The following is a 24,809-nucleotide window of genomic DNA, read 5'->3' as shown; positions in this document are numbered from 1 at the left end:
ATAAACAAAGGAAGCCTGCCTCGTAGACCAAAGGTGTAAAGATCCCGTAGAATACCGAAACGCCATGTTGTATCAAAGGCCTTTTCTAAATCGAAACTTACCATAGCGAGGTGATCATTTCTGACAAAAGCGTTTCTGACATTTGATTCTGCTTTGGTCATATCTAATGCAGATCTATTTTGCCGAAAGCCATACTGATTTTTACGTAAGGTGTTATGTGACTCAAGAAACCAGGTGAGGTGCTTGAGAACCATTTTCTCCAGTGTTTTCTCCAAACAACTAGTTAAGGAAATTGGACGATAATTTCCTGGATTAGAAAAGTCTTTTCCTGGTTTAGGGATGGCTAATACAAGTGAATGTCTCCAAGAGCGAGGATAAACATGTTCCTCAAAAATTCTGTTAAAAAAATATTAAAAGAATTTGTAAAGCAGTATTATTCAAGTGTTTTAGCATAATATAAAATATACCAGCTGCACTATTGGGTGCTCTGTTAACCATTAACAGATATAGTAAACAGATATAACAGATATGCTATCCATTAACTCGGATATAGTAAAAGGCTGATTATATGGAAGAGACAGGCCGGTGTTGAAATTTAACTTATACCTTTCTGCTACCACTTTAATTTGTTGGAATGAAGCATCATATGAATTTTCTGCTGAAATTTTTGCAAAGCTTTAGCAAAAGCGTTTGCTATGTCTTTGGGGAAAGACAGTGCCTGTCCATTACAGATCAATATTGGAGAGGATGACAATGGATATTTGCCATTCAGATGTTGGATTTTCCTCTAGATTAATCTAGTATAGGTGTTTTTGGTGATAGTGGAAGCGAACTGTATCCAGGAATCTTTTTTTGGCTTTCCTTCTTATTTCTTGAAAAATGTATATATAATGTACAACACACACACACACACACACACAGTGGATTCCGGTTACTTGGGCCACTGGTTAATCGAGGCAGCCATTTATTTGGGACAAATCTTAAAGAACAGAACCCAGTCGAGAAAATAGCAAGGGTTTACTTCACTTAATTAGGACAATATACCGTTTAATCGGGGCATGTTGTCCTAAGCACTCGAGATTACCCTACGATTGTCTCCGACCATACCATGTGGTTCAGTCGGATTTCTGGAGGTCACAACCATAAAACAATTAGCAGTCCCCTGTTCATTGGGCTTTTCTGTTAGTGCTTCAATCATATAAAAAAATTTATTTTCCGAATCTGCTCTTCATTCCTATTTTTTAAGCTTCATAACGTGTTACTCCCTTCTCACTTGCACATATCGTGTTACTTGCGATTTGTGTGTGTGTGTGTGCTTATCTTTTTTTACTGTTTTAAATTTTAACCCCCACCCACAAATGTCAGTGAACAGAAATGTCAGCTAGTTAGTATGTACATATTACAGTACGTATTAATTAAGCTATGCACGTAAGCGTAAATTTATTTTTATTTTGCTAACCTGTGGAAAATATTCTTCTGATTTTCACGTATCATTTAATTTTTTAATTAGTAATAAAGTGTAAATTTGTACTTAATACAGTATATCTTTACTTTTATAGCCTGTAGATAATATTCCTCGTATTTTTGCTAATTAGAATCACTGTTTAATAGAATTAAACTTTAATTCACAAACATGATCACAATGACTGGCGCTTACTACATATCGTATAGTGAACGGTACTTTACTATGGTGAGTCCATCGTAATGTGATTTGATCTTACAGAAAATCAATCTTAAAGCTGTATTTTTAACTATTTATGTAAAACTTCGTATAATTGGGGCAGCCGCTTAATCGGGCCAAAATGCATTAGTTCCGATGTGTCCCAAATAACCGGAATCGACTGTATATATATTCCTCAGAGCCCACATATATGCTTGCATATTCTGAAAAGGGTTATGATAATCTTGCAAGGGCCAAGATTTTATAACATCACATCACAGGCAAATTTTTAAACTTCATCTTTATATACTTTTAATTATATATATATATGTATTATTTTGTAGATTAAAAAAGAATGAATAACCGAATGGATGAAAGAAGAAGAAGAATGAATAATTAATTTGAACATCATTGAATGAGCAAATTTTTAACAAAAGAAGGTTAAAATGCTAATCAAATTCACGAATGAATGACTGGAGAAGAATTCTACTTTTGCAAAGTGGTCAGCAGAATTTAAGAGGTTGAGAATAGTTGAAAGTCACTCCAGATTTGGCTGAACACCCTAACTGAGTCAGAAATTTTGGAAAACAGTGGAATAATATCACTAGAAGGCAAAGCATGGCAGCTTAGTCAGCACAGTATGTTGTTGCTGTCTGCTACTTGCTTACAACTATGGGTTCTCTTAGTTGCTTTAGTGATTAATACACATCACCAGTCCCTGAAAGTTGGTACGTGGATGCAGCGGCTCCCAGTCTTCCATGTTTAGTTAGCAGCTTAGTGAGCACAATACATCACTATCTGCCACTAGTTTGTAGATATCTGAGTTCCATTATGAAAACTGTTGCTGAAACAGTTGCCTTAACTGAATCAGAAATTTTGGAAAACAGTGGGATAAAAGTATCATTGCTAGAGAGCAAAGCAGGTCTTTGTGGCAGCTTAGTCAGCAAAATATGTCACTGCCTGCCACTTGTTTGGAGGCATCTGGGTTCTCTTATTTGCTTTAGCACCTAATACACATCACTACCATCACCAGCTCTTGAGAGCCCGTGACAGTAGTGATGGATGATGTGGCTTCCTGGCTTCCATGGTTAGTTAGCAGCTTATTGGGGATGATACTCACTATCTCCCACTCATTTGGAAAGATCTGGATTTTATTCCCATTAATAATTAAATCCTATAATGTTCCCTTGTAGGATTACCCTCCTATCCTGTGTGTCTTTTCTGTATACATTGTATTCACACTCCAAAAAAAAAATATATATATATCATATAATGAAATTTGCAAAATGCAAATCCTTAAATCATATGATATGCACACACTTTTTAATCTTTGATCTTTCACATCTAGCAGCGCCAGCGCCTCCGTAGCCAGGTGGGCAGGAGCAGCAGTGCTTAACACACACTTCTTGATTAGACCGGGGTTCAAGTCCGTCACCACCAAATACGGAGGATGCGGAAAGGTCAGGGAATGACCACCGCATATCCTGGAGCAATATGGCCTTAGTTGCTAATGCTCCTAAAAACCAAATAACAAACAAAACAAATCTAGCAGTGCCACAGTGATATACCACTCATTCAATTAATTACCTGTTCAAGATTAGTGGCTTTTGGTTTGCTTACCTTCATAAAGTCTCACTTGAGTAATTTTGAAAGGGGCATGGGCTGTTTACCTATAGTTACATATTTAGTGAAATGTGCTAGTGTATGAGGTACCCGCGTTGAAATTGTTTTACATTTTTGTGTGAAAAAAGTATGATTGTGCACATCATATCATCTGACAGTTACGCTTCTTATGGTTTTATAAATTTGAAAATAGAAGAGACTGTAGTAGTTTCATCTTTATAATACAGTCAGTCCTCGTATAACACGTGTTTACACTACACGAATTCAATCATACATGATTTATAAATAGGGGAACGATATTGTATATAACACGAACCGAATTCGCTTATGCACGATTCACCTTTGTATTTACAAGAAATGGCAGTCAAATGTGGAATCACCCCAACCGAATGCAACACGATAGGAATGAAGAGAAGATTCTGAAAATGTATTTATTTTTTTTATATCAGTAAAGGGGAAACACATTTCACCATAATAACGTAAAAACCCATACAATTCCAGTTATCGGTATTATCGCAAATGCAATTAGATCGAGTTTACTACCAGTTTATAACAGATTCCACTAGCAGGAATGCAACTGGAAATTGTTTTTATTGTTTTATGGTAGTAACCCCCAGAAATGTGCTTTAGTAAAATGTGAGCTAGTGAGGTGTTCATAGTGTGCCTCTGCCTTTACGGCGTTGTTTATTCAGTTGCTACATGCATGCACAGCTCTGTTTATGTGTATCAAGCGTGCCTCCTCATTTTGTAATTGTGCTTTATTCCCTAAAAATGAGTAAAATACTTAAAAGGTGTGAAAAGGAAGCATCCTGGTGAAGACACTACAGATTCAGAGAGAAAAAGAAAAACAATAAACAGAGGCGAACTGGGTCAAAAATTCTTACCCGGGAAAATTTATAGTGGCCTCATACTAGTGTTTATGGCCAAAATCACACTGGCCTCCGGCCAACCGGGGTTTCCCCGGTAAGGCTTATGGCCAGTCCGCCTCTGTCGATAGAGAAAAAATATGAAATTGTGAAACGCTTTGAGCGAAATGAAAGACCATGTGATATTGCACATGCTACAGGCCTAAATGAGGCAATGCCGAGAATTACAAAGAATGTAGAGAAAATAAAAACAACTTTCAGGAACAACTCAAAGTGTAATTAAAATCCATTAGATTAAGACACAAAGAATTGGAAGGGATGGAATGGCTGTCATCTGCTTGGATAGAAAATCAAACAAAAAACAAGTTTGCTTACAATAGAAGCAAAAGCATTAGCAATATTTTATTACGTAATAGTCGTAATAAAATACGTATTTTATTACAATAATTTATTGTTTGGTAATGTTTTGGTTACAAATGTGTGTTCAATCTTGGGTGGTTGGCACCTAACCATATTTTTCCCATAGAGCCTGTTGTTTATATTGCACAATTTTGCATTGCACGAGGGTTTCTAGGAACACAACTATCGTGCTATATGAGGACTGACTGTAGTTTTATTTTCTTATAGGCACGATTAATAAAGTTTTGTTGTGTTGGAAATAACATTAAAAAAACATAATTTAACTTTTGAATTTTTCATTTAAAAAATATAAGATTGCATAAGTTCCATCATAATTATTTTGTAATATATAACTTGTTCTGATATTTTTTTACTGGATTTTACTGTATAAACCTTTGTGTTCCTGATAAGTGAACAGTAGCTCTACAGTTTAAAGTATTTTTCAAATTGAAGCTGCTTGGTATTTTTTGTTGTTAAGGAAAATTTTTTCAACATTTTAAGTTATTATTTAATTTACTCTGCTCTAACAATGCTGCAGTCTGCCTTGAGGCATGTGTGCATCAAATATGGCAGTCACTAACTTGAACTACCTGACTAAGATAGTAATAGAAATGGATGGAAAAATTATTTCAACAGAATATGTATAAAATGTTCCTTAATTTTCTGTATCTATTGTATGAATATATTATTTTTTTAATTGCAGTTAAATATCTTTTGCCAACCAGGCTAACCAGGTGGGTAAAGTGCCTGCCTGGCAAGCCAAAGGTTGTGGGTTTGAATCCCACCTCGGGCTTGGATCAGAGTAAAATGCAAAAACTTTGGGAGGTACATTATGGCCACAGAAGCTGATGCGCCAACAACTGACAAAAAAAAAAAAAATATATATATATATATCTTTTAACTAATGTTAATTTATCTATTTTGGATTGTTGTTATTATTATTATAAAATTTTTTCAAACTTTAACAAGAACAAATTTTCTTTCAGAACCCCGTCAGTCACATGTAGTAATTGCTGTGGTTGAAAAGAATGCTGATAATACTTACACACTGAAACCACTAAAACAGAAACTCTTTGTAGATGGTTTATGTTACTTACTGCAAGAAATATATGGAATTGAAAACAAAAATGTTTATCAAGCAAAGGTAAGTAGAATCTACCTTAATGTGAAAAATTTGTGGCAGCTTATGTGCTAGTTAAACTACTTCTTTGGGTTCAAAATATTTGAAACTAAAGTAGTTTAACTAATGTATACACAATAATGGTAGTGGGAAGGGAAATACCTCATTAGTGTCCACTGTCATATATAGACTAGGTCAAGTTTACAGCATTTTGTAATGATAAGTGCAGTCAATAATTTCAAAGTGAAATATGAGAATTTTTTTTGTTAATTGTAATTTCTAGGCTAAGAAATATTACTATTTACAAAATTACACTCAAGATTCTTCAGCGTCGCTTTTGCATGTGCACTGCTTGACAAAATTAACAGAACAAAATATTTTTCATGAATATTTTATTGTGAACAGTGTCCCTAAAGGTGAATATATGCAAATTATTCATACCTATAAAAACACAGGTTGCAACCACATCACTTAATTTCCTTGTTTTGGCTTGCTCAATGGGTTAGCCACATCTCCAGTACTCACAATGGCAAGTCATCATCGTTTAGATGATTCTTTGAGATGGCAGGCTGTTGGCCCTGAGTGCCAAGTGTTTCTAGTGATCAGGCAATTTCTCAGTGATTATAAAGCGATTTCTAAAGTGATAGTGATACACATTTATAGAGTTTAAAGCAAATTCTCTATTGTATATATATACAGTTGCTGAAAGGTATCAGCACAAAGGATCCTAAGAAAGGAAAGACACCGTTCTTTTATTTATTTTCTAGTTCTACTAACTACTAATCAACTTCCGCTTGGTCACTGGGTGGCACTGCTCCTGCCTCCCTGTAACGGGGCCAGAAACCTGAGAGGAAAAGCTCTCACTCCCATGGCTAAAAGGAGCAAACATGAATGATCCAAATATCACAACCACAGATCCCAAAGATCCGACTCCATTGAGTCGGAAAAATAAGGATAATGAGATGAATGTAACCAAAAGACAAAAAAAGGACATGACATCGTTTCATGCACCTACTTTCCTCATCCTTCATTCAACATCAGAACAGCCATTAGGAAAAGTGTCGCCCTTTGTCATCCAAAAATGTCTAGAAACATTTTTTTGGCTGGAACACCAAAAAATGTCAAGCAACTGAAATCAGATGACATTTTAGTGAGACAGCCAATGCAAAACATGCAGAAAGACTGCTTCAGATGAGAACTTTTGGTGGGATCCCAGTAGCGGTCTCTCCCCATAATAGCTTAAATACATCAAAAGGAGTAATTTCTGAATGGGACCTTTTAACATCTCAGAAGAAGAAATTAAAAATGAGCTGGAAGATCAAGGTGTCATATCTGTGAGAAGGATTAAAGTTACTAGAGATGGTATACTTACTCCAACCAGAAATCTGATACTGACCTTTAACACTCCCAAACCACCTACATCGGTGAAGGCCGGATATCTAAATTGTAACATCAGACCATACATTCAAATCCTCTCCGCTGTTTTAAATGCCAAAAGTATAGTCATTCACAAATGGCATGTCATGGAGTTGCTATCTGTTCAAACTGTGGATCTCGGGATCACATCAATCAGAACTGTCCAGCTGAGCAACCAAATTGTCCAAACTGTAAGGGGAACCATTCCGCCTACTCAAAAAACTGTGAATATTGAAAAAGATAAAAACAGATACAAAAATATAAAGTAGAACATTGTGTGACATACCAAGAAGCCAAGAGAATCGTACTCCCTACTACCATAAACAGACCTTCCTATGCACATGTCATAAAAAATCACCGTACAATAGAGATTCAAACAGATTTCATGATTCCTCCAAAAAAGTCCATTTCAGACTGGGCACGCGCACTACTTATAACATCGCAGCCAAAAAAAAAGCGAAAGTCACAAACACACCACTATCTGTACCTCCCAATGCAAAACATTCAGAAACGAAAGCCCCACAAGAAAAACGTAATGCCATAAACCAAAAGTCAACAGAACAAATGGACACAGAAGCAACCAATCAAGCAGCCGAATCAGTACTAGAGATCTTTGCGGAAGAAGATATGAATACCGGCAAACCATATTTTCCAAAGGAAAAATCTAAGTTAGAAAAGCTTAAAGTAACGTCTAGAAAACAGTCTGACACATTCTCCAAAACCAAATAATGGGAACTATAATCCAATGGAACTGCAGAGGATTCCGCACTAATATACATGATATATATGATCTGATTGCACAGCATACCCCGCTGTGTCTTTGCCTACAATAAACATATCTCAGACCTCAAGACTCTCCCACAGTAAAGAACTATATCACATACCGTAAAGACAGAGTAACAGGAGGCATGACTCGTGGTGGTGAGTCAATTCTGGTAAATTCGTACATTCCTTCCCAGTTTCTCCCGATAAACACAACCCTCGAAGCAGTTGCAGTACACATAGTCACTAAAACTCTCATAACTATTATAACAATTTATGTTCCCCCAAGCCAAGAACTGGTACAACAAGATTTAGAAGATATAGTATCTCAGTTACCTCCCCATTTTGTATATTGGGAGACCTCAACAGACACAACCTTTTGTGGGGTAACACAACCATAGACCGGAGAGGAAGACAAATAGAAAAGTGGATAGAACAGAATGATTTTACCATGTTGAACGACGGTACACATGCATGCATACATACATACATCTGCCATCGGGAAACAGCACGGCTATCAACCTATCTATATGCTCCCCAACATTATTTCCAATACTTGATTGGTCAATAATCAAAGAAAATGATTAACATAGATCCTCTCAGCAGCGATCACTATCCAATAATAATTACCATGTCATCAGGAACCACATGTCCATCACGTAGAAACCCACAATGGAAAATAAATGAAGTGGATTGGAAAATGTATAAATCTTTTGCAAAATTGGATGCAGATGTTATCAAGAAAAATCCATTAGAGGCAGCAGTACAGTATGTAACAAATAAAATAATCAAAGCTGCTGAACAAAGTATTCCAAAAACATCATCACACCTCCCAACATATCCAAAATCATAGTGGAATGATGAATGTTTATAAGCTAAAAGAGAAAGAAATAAAACTTGGAATATTTTTCGAAGATGTCCCACTACGGAGAACCTCATATCATTCAAAAAAGGCACAAGCGAGAGCCAGATATGTTAGAAGGGCCAGTAGGAAAGCATCCTGGATAAAATTTGCATCCACTTTAACAAGTTCCATACCATCTCAAAATGTCTGGGAAAAAAATCAGGAAAATGAATGGTAGATACCAGATTAATCCACCTCCAATCCTGAACTGCAACGGACAAGTCACCACACAGCCTTCAGAAATAGCCAATGCACTGGGTGAAACCTTTGCCAAAACATCGGCAACCACCTCATATACTCCCAGTTTTCAAACATACAAGGCCAGAATAGAAAGACACAAACTGAATTTTTCCACAAGAAATGATGAATAGTACAACCTTCGATTATCTTTTCATGAATTGAAAACTGCTCTATCCCAGACAAAGCAAAGCACTGTAGGACCAGATGAAATTCACTACAAGATGTTAAAGGAACTTGACAACCAATCACAAATGGCATTACTTGATTTGTATAACAAAATCTTCCTAGAAAACCAGTTTCCAGATAGTTGGCATTATGCAATAATTCTGGCTTTCCCAAAACCGGGAAAGGATCTTTCTAATCCATGCAACTACCGTCCAATTGCTTTAACAAATTGCCTAGGCAAAGTTATGGAAAAAATCATCAACGCTCGTTTAATGGTATTTGAACAGTAATAATCTTCTCGAGTTATATAAAATTTCTTCACCTGCTCTAGAATAAACAGAAGCAACCTCAGATCATGATGGAACCGCCACCATGCTTGACTGTAGGCACTAAGCAATGTGGCACCATTTTTTTTTTCTTCAGTTGATCATCTCACATAAACTCTATACTTGGATCCAAAAATTTCAAATTTGGAATTATCTGTCATGTGTTTCCAATCTTTAATTGTCCAATGTTGATGGCTCTTAGCCCGAGCCAACCATTTCTTTAGATTTTCTGGTTTTAATAAGGATTTTCAGACAGCTACACAACCATAAAGGCCTGCATGTTTAAGGTGAAGTTTTGCGGTGGATGTGGACATGGGAGTTTCTCTGTTTGTATCGAACTCAACTCAGATTTCAGGTGCAGTAAGTTGTCAATTGCATTTAGAAATCAATGTATGGTTCTATCTTGTGCTTTGTTGTTTTTTGCAGTTGTACTGATCGTGGTTTGTTCATTAAACTGCCAGTCTCCTTGAATTAGCACATGGTAGTTTGTACTCCTTTAAATGAAGCATCTAGTTTTTTCCAATACTTCTCATGGAATAACTTTCTTTATACAGTGTTATAATAGTACTTGTTCTCTTTTAAATATTTAGTTCCCTATTTCTTGATATGTTTATCACAAAATACAAAACCAAACACGTTTTCTAAATGATAGGTGCTCAATTTTATAAATTAAAGTCTTACTCCTCAGTTGCAAAACACTTTAGGATTATCTGCAATCTTCTGTTATGTTGAAACAATGCTCCCACTTTCTAGAATCTACGTTTTACCACATTTGTGTCTTGTACACCTTTTGGTAATATTCTCGAGTAGTCTAGAAATTTTTTTGAATATTATTTAAGTTTTTTGGTTTTTATACATAATGGAAAATATTTTAATAAAAATTGGTAAACAAAATGGTCCTATTTTAATAAAAACTTTGAAAACTAAAATGAAATGTGATTCTATTAGGTGGGAGTGTACATAGTTAAAACATACATGTGGTACATTCAAAATATTCCCAGAATACGTTTTTTTTTTTTTTTTTTGGAAAGATTATGTCAATGTGAAGTTCTGGAAGGATATATATAAAAATATAATTTACTTAACTGATAGTTAATCTTTAAATAGAACTTGGCTGTGTTTCATCAATTCTTTGTAATACTGGGAAAAACAAATATAATGTATCGGAGGTCAGAGTGTAATACTGAAAATCACACCGGCCTCCGACCCACAGGGGTTTCCCCAGTAGGTCTTATGGCCAAGTCCACCTTTGGTTGTGATGTGCTCTGCTCTGCAGCCTTTCCATTTTCAGGTAGGTTTCACTACAAGGATTTTTTTTTTCAAGATTTTTTTAAAGTTTAGGGAATGGAAAACCATGAGAACCATTCCTTATGAGTATGGATCTCTCTCGCTTGTTGAATTAGTTTAAAAATTTCTTTTTTAGCTCCATCCATCTGATGCACAAGTTGAATGGAGTTGTGCAGGTGCATTGCCTTACACTGTAATTGTTGAATTAAAGCACATACAGTAATTACATTCTAAATAGTATTTTGGTTCTATACTTTTAGGATCTAACAGATGATGAAGTGGAAGACAGTGGGTCAGAATGTGTAATTTGTATGAGTGATGCTAGAGATACTCTAATTTTGCCCTGTCGTCATCTCTGTCTGTGTAATAGCTGTGCTGATTCCTTGCGGTACCAAGCAAATAATTGTCCCATCTGCCGTGCACCATTCCGTGCACTCTTACAAATAAAAGCTGTGCGTAAGTCATCCACTGCTCTACCACAGATCAGCAATAGTGGAGAAAGCCAGGTAAGATAAAATGTTCTCTATCTTTCTGTTTATCAAATGCTTTCATTGTTTTTTAATGTTTCTGTTAGATAGAAGACTTGTTCATGCATTTCCCACCTCAAAATATATGAAGAATTTTAGCTTGAACTAAGCATTAGACTACTCTCGTTGTAGTAAAGTTTCAAAGAAGAGAGAATGGCCCTATTGATTCTCACAAGTAGCACTGTGATTACAATCACTGCTTTTCCTTATTGTGTGGAGAAAGTCTGTGTTCAATTTCCATCTAAATTAGAAACATTTTTATGGCCCTTTTTTATATTGTGATTGAGTTAGTCAGTCTTGGGCAGGATTGATTGGTTCCCACCTTGGAAAACCTAGAATTTTCATCCAGCTACCAGGCAAACTTGATTATAGAATACAAGAAATTTATAGACATAACATATTGACACCTCATGATCTCAGTTGTCTGAAATTTTAAACAACCAAATGAAATCTTTATCCTCTCCCTAACGAGGCATCAATAATTCCTATCAGTCATTCTAAAGTTTCAGGATAAGTATTGTAATTTTCAAGCAGTACACATTGGACCATAAGACAAGCCATGTTTTAGAAATCACAAAAACATGGCATTATTTGAAACACAGATTCAAAAATGCATTAAAAAAAACCAGCTCTTTTTTTTTTTTTTTTTTTTTTTTTTGAAGGTTATCTGAATGCTCTAGTATTAGTTATGCTGAATGGTGCAAGGAAGTGAACCATACTTTTTTTAGCAACAACTAGAGATAAAAACATTGCTGCACTCATTGTATACCTTCAGACCATAAGAGGCAGGGGAATTTTGGTCAACATTTTCCAAGGAAAAAAAGTACATCTTATAGTCAGGAAAATATGGTAGTTTCATTGTTCACTCTCCCAATAAAATAAAGCTTTTCTTTTTTTGGAAAATTCTCTCTCTCAGTTTCTGGAAGGATTTTCATGAGCCTTTTTTCTTGAATAGTCCTGTGTTGTATTAGTGGTTTGCCATTTTTCAACTCTCATCAGAGACTGGAGAATTATTAAAGTCTTCATCAGTCGAGGCAAGTGTCTCCAGAATTTTTCAAAGAGGGAAGTGCTGAGAAATTTTTTGCCATTTCTTCCTTAAAAGTAATAAAACATCATAACTGGATGATTGTAGTATAGGTAAAAAAAATCACTTGCATGAGTGTAGAAATTAAATAATAAGTTCATTTTTTGATTAAAGAAATATCACAAATTAACTGCATCAAGGATGCAGTTAGCCTTCAGGTAAAGTGACATTGGCAAACTGCATCCTTGATTCAAGTGTGTATCTTAGTGAATTTCAGGTGAAGTGAAGGGTTCTCCTGTGAGTTATACTGTGTATCTCGAAGTCTGAGTCATATTGTGGAGACATGTCACTGCAATTTGGTTGATATTGCAACTTGATATTGCTTTTATTTAAAGTATATGCCACTACCCAGACTCTGGTTTTGGTCCTTTTTTGGGATCTCATCAGTGGGCAGATAAGCATTATGAATTCTTGAAACATCCAGTGATGAGATATATCCACAATGTGTGAGATAAAGATGGTACAGTAAGCAGAATAGACATAGTTAAGTTTAGGACAATGACCTCATGCAATGAAAGCTATAAAATGTCATTGTACATGTTGGGCACAGCCTCTCTGTCTCTCTGTGCATAGCTGTTAGCAAACTGAGTTTGCTACTTGAGATATCATAAAACTTAAAACATGAAACATTTTTGTTCAAAGTTTTTTTAGTTAAAAACAATATTTTATGTTAGGCATCCTTAAAGGGTTATGTATGTAGTTAAAAAAAAAAAAAAAAAAAAAAAATTAAAGAAGTTGTATCATTGCTATGGAAATGGTCAATATTTTTAAAACAATAAAGATGTTAATCCCAGTAGTTGTTTCAATTACAGTGAAGGATATAGATAGATAGAAAGAGAGAGAGACAAGCAGGCAGGTAGATAAAGAAGAAGAGGAGGAGGAGACGCCTCCATAGCCGCCAGGTGGGCAGGAGCAGCAGTGCGTAGCACACGCTTCTTGATCAGACCAGGGTTCGAGCCCGTGACTACCAAATACGAAGGATGCGGAAAGGTCGGGGAATGACCACCGCATATCCCCGGAGCAATATGGCCTTAGTTGCTAATGCTCCTAAAAACCAAATAACAAAAAACAAGAGGGGAAGGAAGAATCTGATTGGAGTAAACAGGCTAGTTTCACAAGTTATAAGAAGATAGTAGTAAACATAAATTTTACCTTAGTAAAAAAATAAACAAGTTGGGTTTTTACAATGCAGATGGACAGACAGACTGATGTTGTAAAGACATCAGGTGCTTATGCAGAGTTTTAATTAGGGAATTTTTTCAGAAGAGAGGATAAGGAAATGAGCAAAAATGTCACAGAAAGCAAAGCATTTTAATATGAAGAACTTTTAACAAATTAAATTACAAACAGAATCAAATCATTGACAAAAATTAAAATACTTTTAGTAGTGATTATTGTCCATTATAATGACATTTTATAACTGAAAAGAATGATTTAAGCAGAAAACTTCAAAACAGTAGAAAAAATTTCTGAGGAGAGAAAAGACAAGACTTGCAATGAAGACCTTTCTCCTTTGGAGGAAGGAGAAAAATATAAGTATTTTGAATATGTAGAATGAGGAAAGATGATGTGATACTTTTGCATTGATAATTTTACATTATATTTGGACATAAGAATGCTTCTCAGAGTAAGAATTATTGGTGAAGGGTGAAAATCGGTAATTGAATTGTGCATATTTCTTTTGTATATAATTATTTACAACCAAGCTTAGAAATTTCTTACCTCTTATTTGAAAAGTTACTATTACCAGATTTTGCCATCTCCCATCTTTTGCATTAATGCCATCACTGGATTATCAGATACTGCATTTGAGATACCTAATGTCCTATCAGTGAGGTTCCAGTGCCAGTCTTCTTTCTTTTGCCTGTGCTATAAAACAAGGATGTGAATCCTACTATAACTATACTTTTGTATGTAAATATTCTAACTTGCATAGGTCATTTTGTACATTTTATATCAGTCAAAAAATTAATGATAAAAATTTTAAATATTTGTTACATTAGCATAATTTGTTTTTTTAGCTACCTCAGGATATTCCACCTGGTTACGAGCCAGTCCCACTCATTGAAGCTTTAAATGGACCTTCAGTTCCACCAGCATCATCACCAAGTGAGGTTTTTTTTTTTTTTGTTATGAAAATATATTTGGATATACTGCACAATTGACATTCTTTACTTCAGATGAACATTCTTTATTGCCTATGTATCTAATAACAAATTCAATAAAATTTGTCATTATGCATATTAGCAATAAAGAATATTGGACAAATTAGATCATTTTTGGTAGTCATTATCCAGCCAAGAAGTTTATAACCTTTTTTTTTTTATGACACTCACAAACTTGAAAGGTATTAGAATCTATAATAGTTAATATCACATGGGTGTCTGAGAAGTCAGAAGAAAATTGTTCACATTAGACTAATTCTTGTAGATTGTAATTTTTGGGGAAAACATGTGAAAGAAGTTCATTCATAGAACAGAAGTAGAAGGGATAAATGAAGAAGAAGAAAAGTTAGTTATGTGAGTTAGACTGAATGGATGTTGATTGGTTGAAGAATTAGTTTGGACTAGTTTGAAAGAGAGACGTGCAGTTACAGATGCCAATACTCGCAAAAGTATATAGAAAAGGTATGCAATGGAAATTGAGCGCGCGCGCGTGTGTGTGTGTGTGTGTGTGTGTGTGTGTGTGTGTGTGTGTGTGTGTGTGTGTGTGTGTGAGAGAGAGAGAGAGAGAGCGAGCGAGGAGAGACTTTGTAAGGGGACAAGTCATTAATCAACTTGACTGCCTTTTGAATACAGTAATACCCCGAAGTTACGCGATAGGTGGGTCCGACGAAAATCGCGTAAGTCGAATTCGCGTAAGTCGGGGTACAACTTTGCATATAAATACATATAAATTTTGCTTAATTGGGACCAAGGACTAACAAAAACACTAGTTTAGAAGAAAAATATTAATAAAATTGCAGTTCTTTATACATATTAATACAAAATATGTATTAAAAAAACAAATGACTTACGTTAAAAAGTTATTTCGATGTCGATGGCTTCATAAAATCGAACAAATTCGTCTGACGACACAGCGCGTTCTTTTTTTCACGCAGAATTTCTTCGTAGCAAGCTAATAATTTTTTTATTCCTTGCTTTGTAGCTATAACGCGTTCTTCGTTGGAGTCTATGTTTTCTAAAATTTTTAAGCCCTTTACAATTGAGCCCTTTTCAATTTTCAACCTGTCAAGTTTGCAATTGTCATGTGCTTTTCGCCGTTGCTTCATTTAGGCCTGTAGCACGTGCAATATCACATGGTCTTTCATTTCGCTCAAAGCGTTTCACAATTTCATATTTTTTTTCTCTATCGACAGAGGCGGACTGGCAATAAGCCTTACCGGGGAAACCCCGGTGGGCCAGTGTGATTTTGGCCATAAACCATAGTATGAGGCCACTATAAATTTTCCCGGGTAAGAATTTTTGACCCAGTCCGCCTCTGTTTATCGATAATTGCTTTTCTTTTTCTCTCTGAATCTGCAGTGTCTTCACCAGGACGCTTCCTTTTCATTTTTAGGGAATAAAGCACAATTACAAAACGAGGAGGCACGCTTGATACGCATAAACAAAGCTGCGCGCATGTAGCAACTGAATAAACAACACCATAAAGGCAGAGATACACTATTAACACCTCACATTTCTAGGGGTTACTACCATAAAACAATAAAAATCCAGTTGCGTTTCTGCTAGTGGAATCTGTTATAAACTGGTAGTAAACTCGATCTAATTGCATTTGCGATTATACAGATAGCTGGAATTGGGTTGGTTTTTACGTTATTATGGTGAAAGTATGTTTCCCCTTCACTGATATAAAAAACATAAAAGCAGCAAAGTTGAATTTTGTTCATCTTTCGCTCTCAGTCTCCACCGTCGCACCGTATATCGATAACATATGAAAAACGACCTTGAAGATAGTGGGCGGCAGCGTTGCCAAACGAAAAAATCAGGAACCGCGTAACTCCGAGTTCGCGTAAGTCGGGGTAGCGTAAGTCGGGGTATTACTGTAGTCTAGGAGCTTGAGAGAGAGGGGTGTTGGGGGCACAACACTAGATGTGGGAGCATTATTCCATAGTAGAGTGGATTTGAGATTTGCACGGAGTTAATAGCTGTTTTGAAGAAAAGGAAACCCCAGTTTTTTTGATACAGAGGAAGAAATATTTGTGATATGTTTTTTCCAGGAGAGTTTAGAAGTGGAGGTAATCCCAATAGAGATATATTTTCATGTCACTGTAGTTTGTAATTTTTATTTTTTTTAGTTAAAAAATAATTGTTTTATAGTTTTTACCTGTACAAAATGTAAGTGACCAAAGGACAATTTTTTTTTATGTAGTTCAGCCATCTGTTCCACCATTTCCTAATAGTCCAGACATTCCACAAAAAAGAAGCTTAGAACGGTAATTACTTAATGTTCCTTAAAAGTATCTGATTGAAATTGTAAAATTAATTTATATTTGATAAATGTACATGTGATTTTTTGATGTGCAGTTGACTTTTGGTGTAAACTGAATTTTCAGCTTAGTGTCTACATTTAAATTTATGTTGCCTGTAGGAAACTACACTGACAGAATGGTTGAACGATAAATGTAAAAGATGAGAATTTGAAGAAAATTCATGTAGGTCCAAGGAACTTCTTGGGCTGGATATAAAACATATTGACAGTGATAGATATGTCCAACTGTGTATATATGATATTGGTCTAAGTAAGCAAGCAGATAATCAGCATATTCTATTATTGTTACACCACAGTGTTATAAACTTCTGAGTTTTATATAGAGATCTTGGCATTCTTGTGTGTGTGTGTGTGTGTGTGTGTGTGTGTGTGTGTGTGTGTGTGTGTGTGTGTGTGTGTCATAATGATTATCATTGGGCAGACTATTTTAACATTTTGTCGAGTCTGCTGAATCATTTGTTTGCTTGCTCATACAAGGAAGCAAATGATTACCATTGTGTTGCCAATCACTATTTTTGGATTTCACATAATGGATGAAGGTGTGAATAATATATCCAGTAAAAATAAGTTCTGCACTTTTCCAGTATATACATACTTAGAAGTACCAATTTCTACTCTGTTTCCTTTAAATGTTGATTTTAAAATGAATATTAATCAAATAAAATATCAAAGTATGTATAACAAAAGTAAATACGCTGAGTTGGATTTGCATTGGTGTACCGTGAAAATAATTTGTACTGAATTTTTCATCAGAACATCATCATTTACTAAAAGGTGTCACTACATCATATCACACTTTGAAATCATTGTATCTGAGTATGTTCATTCAGGCATGTGGGGGGCGCCTCCGTAGCCAGGTGGGAAGGAGTAGCAGTGCGTAACACACACTTCTTGATTAGACCGGGGTTCGAGCCCGTCACCACCAAATACAGAGGATGTGGAAAGGTCAGGGAATGACCACCGCATATCCCGGAGCAATATGGCCTTAGTTGCTAATGCTCCTAAAACCAAACATTTCAGGCATGTGGGAAACATAGAGGGCAAATGCTGTTGGCATTTCTTTATTCCTCCTTGGTGTATTTTCAATATGGAGTGCGCACAACAGTGTTCCAGGAATGAGTTTCTGACACAACTGATGAAATTGAACCCAGTTTATTCGTTCCCACTAACCATTAATTATTTTTGCAAATAGTTTTTACTTTATTGTATTATGCACCAGTGCATAAAATACATTTATGCATTGGTGTGCTATGAAAATAATTTGTGCTGAATTTTTTTCAGAATTTTTTTTTTTTCTAACAAGATTTATAAAGCACTATTACAGTTGAAACATTATATACAGGCACTCCCCAACTTACGTAGTACTTGACTTCTGTAAATTCGACTTTACATAAGTTTTTGCCGGCTGGTGTAAATGTAAAAAAAATGTGGAAATGTATTTTGTATCCCGTAGAAATAAATGGAGGTATTGTGAAAACATTGCAATGTGAACCCAATAATACATTGTTTTTTTGCTAATTCATTCCAAGATCTTGGAAGTTTTTGCTATATAGCTAAGCTATTTATATCTCTAAAATCAGTTTTGAATGGCTTTGTTGATATTTTTCTAAAGAACATTTCCGGAGGTCACGACCATAAAACAAAAACAATTTATACTTTCTGGTTTATTGGGCTTTTCTGGTAGTGCATCTAATTATAAACAGGTAGTAAACTCGATCTTTTGCATTTGCAATAATCCCGATAACTGGAATTGTGTGGGTTTTTACGTTATTATGATGAAATGTGTTTCCCCTTCACTGAAATCTTCAGTCATATAAGAAACATAAATAAATTTTTGGAATCTTCTCTTCATTCCTATTTACTTATTACAATGATGAATGGAAAGTGCAAGTGGTGGTAGTGCTAAGTAACCAAACAAAATTGATTTAGAAATTAAGATGAAAATGATTAAGAAGTAGGGTAAAGTGTCATCTATTGCATGGGAATTAAGTCTCACTGCTTCAATGAATGCTATTTCAAAGGACAGTGCACGTATAAAAGAACATGTTAAAGGATCAATGCATTTAAGATCAACAGTGATCACAAAACAGCTATATAGAAGATGGAAAAGCTATTAATAATATGAATGGAAAATCAGATTCGGAAGCGAGTGCCCCTGAGTCTAATGACCATTCAAGCAAAAGCAAAAAGTATTTATGAAGATATTAAGGATAAGTGCGGCGAACTCCAAGTCAAGTTCATAGCACGCAGCGGGTGGTTTAATAGGTTCAAGCATCGCGCTGGTTTCCACAGCATTAAAGTATGCAGTGAAGTCGCCAGTGCCGATTCTGCAGCAGCAGAGAAATTTTGTGATGTGTTCAAAAAAAACCCCTTCTAAATTTACACAGCTCTCAACCTCTGCAGTGGCGTACTTATCAACTGGAGACATTGATTCTGGCAACAACATTCAAAAGGTAAAACTTGCTGATGTTATGCCTGTCCCCTCCCTTTTTTTATGATTTTGAAATTTTTGTAATTGCACACTTTTGTAATTTTTCTTACTCATGAGATAAAATTTAATAAATAATTCTATTTTCATGTTCGTGGCAAGAAGCAAAAAAGCATTTCTTTTTTGCTTCAATCAAATTCAGCAAGCATAGTTGTGAGTGCTGCATAAGCCTTTAGGGAAATTCCGACTTATGTAAAATTCAACTTATGCAGAGTTCTGTGGAACACAACCCTTACATAAGTCAGTGAGTGGCTCTAATGACCCCTCAGGAGAATGAGAAAAATGGTCATTATATCAGAAGGATGTTATATCGATCATTCATAAAATCAGCAACAAAACTAGTAAAAGTTCTACTAAAAGTTTTACAAAACTAGTAAAAGTTCTACTGTAATTCTACTAATACAATATAGTATAATCTTATTTATAAATGTACTACAATATTAAACAAGAAAATTATGATTGTAAATTTTGCATTGATTGTAGCGTGCAGAAAGGTTACAATTAAATTTTAAAATTTCACTACATAGGCTACATACATCAGCTTGTTATCAAGACCTAACAAGTTGTTTCATACTTTAAAGTAATCTGTCAAAACACTCAGTTCAATGGTAGAGCATGTTTTAAAAAAGAATTATGAAGTTGCATGATAGCAGTTATTTCACTTTCGCAGTTAGCTGCACTTGAAAATGACATACAAGTTCTAATCCTTGATGAGCATCTTTCACTGAAACTTGTTGTTCAACCACAGTAGGTTCTTCATCATCACTACAAATTTCAGAAGATTCTATTACGTTTGCTGTTATTCAGTGTCCACATCCACTTCTGCGTAATCTTTGAAGCTTAAGTTTTCCTGTAAGTTTAGGTGATGATGCACATGCTCAAATATTTTTTCCTTATTATCAGACTGTTCTTCACATTTAGTATAGGAAGAAACATGTGAAACTTCACACATTACATCATTCAAGGCAATAAATCCAGCATGTTTGAAGCAGTTGCCAATCACTTTTTCATCAACTTCATTTTGTGCTGAAACACACAAATACATTGTCTGCAGAATGTCAATTTCTCACTGAATTTTTCTTTCAAGACAGCAAAATTTTGTTTAATAGCATTCTTCGGTAGTTTTTCTTAACACTGGATTACATCTTGATCAAGTGGCTGAAAAACTAATGTCATATTTGGTGGTAGGTACTTGACAGTGATTGCACGTTGTTAATTTACTTGACAATGAGGGGTGCAGTTATCTACAAACAGCAAAATTTTTCTTTTATTCTCACTCATAATGCGATCTGATCCATTCTTCATAGATTTGTGATGTCATCCATGCCTTTTGGTTTGCTTGATACATAGTCGGTAATGTCTTCAGACCTTTAAAGCATCAAGGCTTCTGGGCCTTCCCAATGATTAGAGTCCAGTTTCATCAGCATTGAAGATGTCATTGTGGTCATATGTTGGCAAAACAAAATTTTCCTTCCATTCCTTTGTAGCGTGAATATTAACGGCTGCACTTTTGCCCCACACTTTTTGGAAAAACAGGTCATGACGAGTCTTAAATTTCTGAAGCCATCCATCTGCACTTTTAAAATCTTCAATATCCATTCAATGCGCAAATGATTTACCCTTAGCTTTTAAAATATCACCATCTACGAGAATGTTTTTTGCTTGCATCATCATTAGCCATTTCAAAAGTACCTTTTCAATATACAGATACTTTACCTTTTGTGCTCGAATCCTACCCGGTGTAGCAGATTTCTCTAAACTTTCAGTCTTTTTCCGATCTTTCCAAATAGCAAACAGAGTACTCTTAGGAATGCCGAACTGTTTGGCAATGTCAGTTTTAGAATGCAAACCATTATTTTATCCTAATTTTATCTGCAAATAGCAAAGCTATCCACTTTCTTGGAGCCATACCAATAAACATGCAACTCTGTAACTGTGTAATAAAATTAACTTCTAGCCGACTTTCATTTCATTACCACACTGCGAGAAAAGAGCATGGGAAATCTTAACAATGAATTCTCATTATCAGGATGCAAACTCATCAATTACTTGGATTTATTTGAAGCATTCTGTCATTTTTAAACGGAAATATTGTAATAAAAAAGTAAAAATTCACATTAAGAGGTAGAAATTTATGGTCGTTTTGGAGAGATCCTTTTATTTTCAATGTTGTTACTGAATGTAAAATAGCATTAGGTTAATGAGAAATTGGCCGGGACCAACCATACAGGATTACGTGTTGAGATGTTAAAAAGAGGGTCACTATAAAGAGCTTCGATTGTAGTAAGAAAAGTCATCCAGGACTTTGAAATATTTTCATTACTGTAAAATTTTCATTTAACTTAGTGTCAATGGTGCTGCCAGACCAATTATTACAATAACAATGGCACCTCTTCGAACAGTTCTCCCCTCCCATGTTTTTTTCTTTTTTAATTTCTGAAAAAGTTTTTGGGTTTTTTGAATTCTGATTGTATACTAATGCTAAACCTTTTACTATTGGATTGTAATAATTATTAAATGTATTTCTTTTAATGAAAAACTTCCATTTAAAAATTTTTTTAAAAAAATTTTCAATATTTAAAATTAAAATTGCTGAACTTGCTTAGCTGTCTTAACATTGCTGCTGTGGATTTCTTAAATGAACATTATAATATACCAAGACAGACCTTAAATTTCTCATATTTGAAGAAATGTGGTAATATAATAGGAAACTTTATCTAAAATCTTAAAAAATAAATCTTTATCTAAAATTTCATGAAATTATACTGAAAGCAGTTATTTAATTTAAATTAGCATATTTACATATTGAGAATCTCTTTTCAATGTGAATTATGTCATTTGTTAAAATACTGTTTATTAAATATTATATTGTAATTTATTTAAGGTATTCTGCTAGTCCTGCATCATTACAAGTTCCAGAAGACATTTCATCTGAGAAAGAAGATACTGAAAGTGACCAATTACCACATGAGAGTGTGGCTCCAGAAGTAGTTGTAGCTGCACTGTTATCTCCAGAAAGACCTAGAATGGAGTCCCTATCATTAACTCGCGGTGAAACACGCAAACATCGTAAAGGCTACCATGCATCATCAGCTCCTGAAAAAATCCGTCTTCTAGCAAACTCTGTTCAGATTGTCAATGAAGTGGGAAATTCTAAAAGAAAAATTGTATGTTCTATTCTCACTCTTTGATAATCATAAGAATTAATGATTATTGTTATTTTTTGCCTTTCACATATTAAAATTTTATTATCAACTATTTCTTGTCAGAATGAAAACTGTGTTAATTATAAAGTGAATTATAATGGGGGTCCCATATTATTAGATACTTTTTGTTCATGTTCAGATCCCTATACTTGGATTGTATGAGCCAAAATCAGGACAACTTAAAAAGCTAATAACAATAATTAAGACCTATAAGGGGAAAAAAAAAAATAAACTGAAATGATCAGTATGGGCTCTTACATGTGCACTGTTCAGGAAATAAGAAATCATTAAAAAAAACTCTTCAACTTTATCATGGCCAACATTGGTTGACTTGTTGTAACTTTTGTTCATACCATGTGTATAATATCATTGGAACTAAATTTTGTTGTAGCGTATTTTTAAATTATTGAGATATACCATATTTGTCTATAAAAATGATTTTTTTTTTATCAGTTAATATCTGAAAAACTATGGATTATTATATATTCACTGTATAAAAATGTATTCAAGTAATGGACAAAAACTTAATGCCTGTCCTTATTTTAATATCTGAGAAACTAGTTATTGCCTTTGATTTGCATATTACAAAAATTACCCTTCAGCAATATATTTTTATGACTATAAAGACTACTGAGTAGTTTTTGTTTTAGATTAAGTAATGCTGCTATAGTTTCTCATTGGAACAAATGTCTAAAAACTTGTGCCTCAGAATAGAAATGTGAAAGTCAAGGCCCAAACATCACCAGCATCTCTTACCAGTTCTTAATGTAACAACTTAAAATTATATTAGCATTAGTAGAGGCATATGATACAAGAAAGCAAGCTTATGCAGCATCAGCCAAAAAAAACCCCCTCCCATTTCATCCCTCCATTCGTTCCAAATGCCTGTCTAGCTCAGCCTTAAATTTATTTAGACTATTAGCATCCACAACAAAAGATGGAAGCCTGTACCATCAATCAACTACCCCCTGGATAAAGGCAAATTTCTGCACATCTATTCTACAACTGTCTTTCCTCAGTTTGAAACTGTGCTCCCCTCAGGTTCTTAGTCTGAGCAAGACGAAGAATCCCATTCAGCAAGCATTCAGCTTGCTCAACCCATTCAAGGCCTTATACACCTCAATCAGATCACCTGGTAGGTGCCTACTCTCCAGGCACTGCAATTTTCTTAACTTAAGCCTTTCTTGGTAAGAGCACCCCTTTGTTCCCCTTACCAATCTTGTTGCCCTTCTTTGTACTTGTTCTAGCAATTCTACATCCTTCCTAAAATGAGGCCTCCAGACCTGTACACAGTACTCTAGATGTGGGCTGACCATTGCCTTGTATAACGGGATTATCACCTCCCTGTCCCTGCTAGCAAAATTCCTATATATCATTAACAAGACTCCATGACCTGCTCTGCTGCGAACTTCATATTTGGCTGCACAATTACCCCCAGATCTTTTTCACTTTCCACTTCCTTTGTACTCATAATGGAATAATTATAAACTTCAAATTTCATGGCTGTTGATACAAGTAAATCAAGTAAATGACTTATCATAGTGGCATCGTAGAGGTTACACATTACAGAAACAAATCAACATGTTGTATAAAAGTCACAAATTATAATGTAGTTATGATATAGCTGGAATTTATTTATTTTTTATATGTAATTGTTTTGGGTTTTTTTAATGAATCAACTACTTTGGTCGGTGTGCTATTTCATCTGGTATGCTCATTAATATGGTCTCTTTTTTTGTGTTATCCATATAACTATTTTGAATGTCACACAAGTTGATTTTCATATTGTTGTAGGCTAAAAAAAGCTGAATAATTTGCTGGGAGAGGGACATACCCCAATCAACATAAGATTATCTGAATACATTCTGAATTGGAATGGCCTTTAAGAATTTCTCCAGTTTCTGATTTGAATCTAGACCTCTCCAAACAAGTGACCTTGATTTTCATATTTTCTATATATTGCCAAAAGTGTCTAGATAACCCCTAGAATTTGGAAAAAATGTATTTACTAATAAATGCATAGATTATAATGAAACAGGTATAAAAGTAACTTCATTCATGCCTGAAGTAAGCAGATTAATGAAGTGCAATAGATGGGGTCAAGGCTTTGAGCTTAGTAACATCCAACAGGAAGTCGTTGTAAGACCATATTAACAGTCATTTTTGTGAGAAATAAGGCTGGACTAGTTTTAGAAGAATTAAAGTTAGTAAAAGGAAGCCATTAACATACAAAAGAATAGGAGAA

At 34.8% G+C, this 24,809-nt stretch overlaps 1 protein-coding gene across 1 annotated transcript in view; it reads left to right on the top strand.

Annotated features, from left to right (window-relative positions):
• The window catches only part of Mrgn1 (Mahogunin ring finger 1), an 80,540-nt gene that overhangs the window by 48,126 nt on the left and 7,605 nt on the right, over window positions 1-24,809 (top strand). The window contains exons 7-11 of the mRNA XM_090385382.1: window positions 5,535-5,692; window positions 11,029-11,274; window positions 14,401-14,488; window positions 16,751-16,814; window positions 22,243-22,525. Of these exons, the coding sequence (XP_090241508.1) occupies window positions 5,535-5,692; window positions 11,029-11,274; window positions 14,401-14,488; window positions 16,751-16,814; window positions 22,243-22,525 (839 nt within the window). The remainder of the gene's footprint in view (window positions 1-5,534; window positions 5,693-11,028; window positions 11,275-14,400; window positions 14,489-16,750; window positions 16,815-22,242; window positions 22,526-24,809) is intronic.

Source organism: Mastigoproctus giganteus, chromosome 1 (genome assembly GCF_048544385.1).
Source record: "Mastigoproctus giganteus isolate SK-2022 chromosome 1, ASM4854438v1, whole genome shotgun sequence".
NCBI lineage: Eukaryota > Metazoa > Arthropoda > Arachnida > Uropygi > Thelyphonidae > Mastigoproctus > Mastigoproctus giganteus.
This window is presented reverse-complemented; position numbering and strand designations above follow the sequence as displayed.